Source organism: Humulus lupulus, chromosome 9 (genome assembly GCF_963169125.1).
Source record: "Humulus lupulus chromosome 9, drHumLupu1.1, whole genome shotgun sequence".
NCBI lineage: Eukaryota > Viridiplantae > Streptophyta > Magnoliopsida > Rosales > Cannabaceae > Humulus > Humulus lupulus.
The window spans coordinates 176,770,815-176,776,103 of record NC_084801.1 but is presented as its reverse complement, the minus strand read 5'-3'; the positions used below and the strand labels follow the sequence as shown (position 1 = coordinate 176,776,103).

Here is a 5,289-nt window from a genome sequence, read left to right as displayed (position 1 = left end):
TGACAGGAGCTCCATCCCGGGTATTTCTTCGGGGCCTTGAGGGAGTAGGTTGTTCTGCTGGTGGCGGAGGTTGCTCCGTTGTTCGGGTGGCAGCATTTTTGCGAGGTCGCCCACGAGGCCTGCATGGTGGAACATGAATATCTCGTGGAGGTGGAGCTTGGGTCTCAGGCAGAGGCGGGGGCTGAGCCGCCTGCGCCTCAGTAACCAATCTGGCCAACTCCTTGTTATGTTTCTTGGTCTCCACCAACTACTTTCGCAGTTGATGATTTTCAAGCTCCACAATAGGGACATACGCTCAGGGTTGTAGTACATGTCCTTGTCGTCCTTGGGGGCCGGTGGTGCAGGTGGTCCTCGAGAGTCAGAGGATCCACTCCTCTCATCTGGGTCTGAATTCATCATTGGCTGCTTCCTAGGGCGCCGGGGATAGTCAACTTCCTCTAGGATTTCCTCCTCAGGAATACTGGGATCATTCGCGGCCATAGTTGATTCAGGGAGGCTTCTTCGGCTAAATAGACTCACATACGTATTGCTTAATGCTCTCAATGAAAGCACCAAACTGTTGATGCCGTTTTTCGTCAACTTAAATCGTAGAGCAATTAAACAATGTATACTATGGAGTGAATGAATAATGAAGAAAGACAAGAGGGTTTTTACGTGGTTCAACAGTTAACTCTGCCTAGTCCACGAGTCTGTGTTATTAAGTCTTAAAGATTTCTGGAAATTTTTCAGAGATGAATTACCCAGAAAATATTCTCTAGCCCAAAAAGAAATTGATCCTTTACAAGTGGTCATTCCTCCTCTATTTATAGGGGAGGTTACAGAGTTCATTCTCACATATTTCGGGAAGATATTCCATATATCAATTTAAATAATGACATTAAATGCAATATCTCCTACATATATGGAAACGTCCCATAAGAATCGGGAACGGATAACAGACTAAATAATATCCCTTAAATGTTGGGATTATACAACAATAAATATGTTCATACATAACAGATTATTCCAGATGACTCATCGGGTCTTCGAGATCAGCGATCGACCCTGTGGCTGTTGAGACTTATGGTATTGCTACGAGCTTACCATCCTACTCTAGGACATGCTCGGACCAGATAAACACTGCCGAAGCTATAACACTCAAGCTTGCACTTCCCAAGCTCGGACTGTTTAATCCAAAGACGATCGATAACCGATGTATCCTAACGTCATGTTATTTCGAACTCAGAATGCGTCCCGAGGTTAAACATCTTCGAGGTCGTCATTTTACTTCGGAGATCTTACAGTTGGACCATATGATGTATTTCACACATTTCGAGCTCACTCTTGACGAGTCCAGTTTTCGAGGTCATAACCTCTGGTCTCGAAATTTGAGTGTAACAATTGCTTTTGGTATTTTTTCCTCATATCTTGCATATATTTGGTATACGCTGTGTTATTTCTTAAAATTTGTGTGAATAGAAGTTTTATTGAGCAAAATTGATTGATTTCTATTTTATTGATAATTTGTAGTTTTAATTATGGATGTGTATACTCTCATCCTTTCTCAACTTCCAATGGAGAAACTTACTGGAGAAAACTTCCTTAAGTGGAAGCATAACATCAACATTGTGTTGATTGATGACAACTAAACAATAATAAAAAATTAAATCCAACCCCTAAACTTAAACAAAATAATTAAAATCAAGACCAGAAACTTCAAAGCCAAAATTTAAAATAAATTCAAACGAAAATAGGTTAATTAAAACTTAAAAAAATTATTAGGATTTTAGTTTACTTTAATTAATTAAAAAATAATGGTTTTAGTTTTTTTTTAATTTATATTTGGAATTAAACATATTAATGTTTGTTTAATTAATTTAAATAGTTTTATTAAATATTTTTATTTTAAAATTAATTTATATTATTTTTTATTTAAAAATTTACATTTAATTGATTCATTTTATAAAAAAAATATTTTATTAATTAAAAAATATTTTTTAATTGTTTTAAAATAACAAAAAGAAAATCAAATTCTATAAATCATTAAAAAGATGGGCAATATGGTCATATATGAAATATATGTTGACTACATTCTAGTGGAGGGTACCAAATTGGTACGAATTGCAAACAGATGGTACTAAATAATCATTATTATAAATAGAAAATACAAAATATATATTTCGATAAAACACCGATACCAAAAAAGTATTTACCCGGAAAAAAATATTCTTTATATATATACAAGTCTAATTACATTATTATCATTTTTTTGTCTTTTATTGTGATATTTCAATATTGCTTGTTATTTTTTTCTTCGATGGTTTCTCCTTTTTGTTCTTTTTAGTTTTCACAACTCTTTCAATTTGACTACATAACAAATAAGACTTTTGTAAAAAAAAAATCACTCGATGCTCAAAAAATATCTTATTAGTCAAATGATGATAATTAAACAATTAAGACCTTAATAAATATTATGCTTTTACATCCAAAGATATAATATGAAAAGGGTATTTGGGGTATAAATACCTAATATATTCAAATTTATATACTTATATACCTATTTTTTTTTGGCAAAAATACCGAATATTATGTGTTACATACTTCTGTCATTACCAAGTCCTTTAAGTATTGATTGAGATAATTCAAATTTCAATTGTCATCCTATTATTAGAGCATTCACACTAGTTTCTCTATTCTATTATTCAAATACATCATTAAAACTTTATTTTTTCTATTTAACATCATTTCATACATCAGTTACTCTATATTTTTCTTTGTATTATTTAAATATTATATTTTTAGAATACTATTTATTTATTTTAATAAGGAAATTTACTTATTTAGTACCCTATATTTTTGCAAAGTATCATTTTGGTACCCTCTGTTTTTAATAATGCTCATATGGTACCCTGTATTTTAAAATTATACATATTTGATACCATAGACTCAGATTTGATAGATAAAATTTTCTCAATATGATCAAACTGTCATCAGTTATATGTAATTAAATAATTAAATTTAAATTTGGAACTCACATAATTGACAGCAGTTTGATTAAATTGGTAAAATTTTATTCATTAAATTTGAGTTCAGGGTACCAAATATGTACGATTTTAAAATACATGGTACCATATGAGCATTATTGAAAACAGATAGTACCAAAATGATACTTTGCAAAAATATAGGGTACCAAATAGTTACCAACCCTTTTAATAAAAAATACTAAATATTAATTAAAAACTCTTTTAAAGAAAAAAACAGGTAAAAATAATAAAATATTAATTAAATTATTTGAAAGAGCTCTATTATTTCTATAGAAGTGGAGAAAGAATAGTATATTTAAGAGAATCTATGAAATGAAAATGAGATATAAAACATTTGATGTAGACCTGTTTATTAGTTGATTTTAAAATAATAAAAAACTAATTAAATTTTATTTTAAATAATAAAAAACTTAAATAAAATTAATTTACGAAACAAAAATCAAAATTTTTAATGATAAAAACGTGTTTTTTGATTTCTTCATCTTCATTGCCCATATTCAAAGGATAATACATTCAACATCAATAATATCAAAACAAATACATCTCCAAACCCTGGTACTAGTCAAGAAGGTAGTGCCACAAAACCATTATATATTGAAGAAATAAAGAAGCCTAAACAAGCTAGAGGTTCAAAACAAGTGTTTTTCTGGTAGTAACAAAATAGGATTATGGGAGAAGAAGTGAAACTTTATGGTGTTTGGGCAAGCGGTTTTAGTTGCAGAGTAGAGATAGCTCTGAAACTCAAAGGTGTTGAATATAAATACTATGAAGAAGATTTGAGCAATAAGAGTGCTTCACTCCTCAAATACAACCCAATTCACAAGAAGGTCCCTACCTTTGTTCACAATGAAAAACCCTTAGCTGAGTCACTTGTCATCCTTGAATACATCGAGGAGACATGGAAGACTAATCCCATCTTTCCTCAAGACCCCTATGAAAGAGCTCAAGCCCGTTTTTTGACTCGTTTCATTGATGACAAGGTAACATTATTTTTCAGCTAGAACTTTCATCGAACATTTTGATTGCATAATTTTTGTAGAGTAATAGTTTTGATTGTTCATCTTAGCATTTTGGGATATTTGTATTATTTATTAACTTTGGATAAAACTGATGCATATTCTGCAAGCTCTTCCATTTTTTGGGCTAGAACTTTGGTCGAACACCTTATGTGCGTATTTTAGAGTCACAATTGGGTGGTGAATAATATGATTTTCTCAGATCGTGCCAACGCTGAGGGAAGCCTGGGTCAAGGAAGATAGGACAAAGGAAGCAAAAGAAGCAAGTGAGTACTTAGAATTTCTAGAGAAAGAGCTGAAAGGCAAGTACTTTGGAGGAGAAAGCATTGGAGTAGTGGACATAGCAGGAAACGTCGTAGCACAGTGGTTACCAATTTTTCAACAGCTCATGGGAATAGAGATAATGACAGAGACAAAGTTTCCAAAGCTCTGTAAATGGAGCCATGATTTTGCCACTCATCCTGTGATTGAAGAAGCATCGCCTTCTAAAGAAGACCTTCTTGCTTTCTACAAGCCTAAATTGTCACCCACCCAAAAATGATATAATTTAGTTATAAGTACTTAATGATTACGTAAAAAATATACTCATCTCATATTAATTCTAGCCATTGTATTATTATTAAATGGTTTGATATTAATTTTATAATTAACTAAAAATATTTAATGAGAGACTTGTAACCTAATACTATATTACTTGTTTGAAAGATTATGTTTTCTTATAAAATTATAATTAAGATTTATTTTATTTTAAAACTAAATTCAATTATAATTAGTAAATAGTTAGAATTAATTAATTTTTTAATCAAAATATTAGATAGGGATCTTTTAGCAATTAAAATTCGCAATGTTTTTTATTCTTTTTACTTAAGTCCTTCATAAAAAAAATTAGCACTTAAATCACTTAAAAAAGTTGTCTCTTCATAAATAAAAAGTTAAAAAATCATCAATATTAAAAAACTACATATTTTTTTATTAAGTTTGAATATGTTGGAAAAAATTGAGTGAATGAGAAATTGATGCTTAAAATGGTAATGATTCAAAAAATTACTTTGATTAAAGATGAGATTATCATAATTATGTATGATTTATTCTGATTGATTTGAACAGTTCACTTTGGTCAAAATTGAGATATTAGAATATTGTGTGATTAATTTTGATTGATTGTCAGAAAATCACTTTAGGTAACAACTGATATTACCAGAATAAGTGTGATTAATTCTGATTGATTTTTAGAAAATCACTTTGGGTAA

The 5,289-nt window shown here is 30.4% G+C and overlaps 1 protein-coding gene across 1 annotated transcript; it reads left to right on the top strand.

Annotated features, from left to right (window-relative positions):
- The first annotated feature begins 3,609 nt into the window (after nt 1-3,609).
- Nucleotides 3,610-4,703, top strand: LOC133801275 (probable glutathione S-transferase). The gene is made up of 2 exons (XM_062239449.1): nt 3,610-4,003; nt 4,242-4,703. The coding sequence occupies exons 1-2, from the start codon at nt 3,692-3,694 to the stop codon at nt 4,578-4,580; spliced, it is 651 nt and encodes a 216-aa protein (XP_062095433.1). The 5' UTR covers nt 3,610-3,691; the 3' UTR covers nt 4,581-4,703.
- The last annotated feature ends 586 nt before the right edge of the window (nt 4,704-5,289 follow it).

Coding starts and splice junctions, on each gene's coding strand:
- LOC133801275 (XM_062239449.1), top strand. CDS start 3,692: ATGGGAGAAGAAGTGAAACTTTATGGTGTTTGGGCAAGCGGTTTTAGT. Junction 4,004..4,241: donor CTCGTTTCATTGATGACAAG/GTAACATTATTT, acceptor TGATTTTCTCAG/ATCGTGCCAACGCTGAGGGA.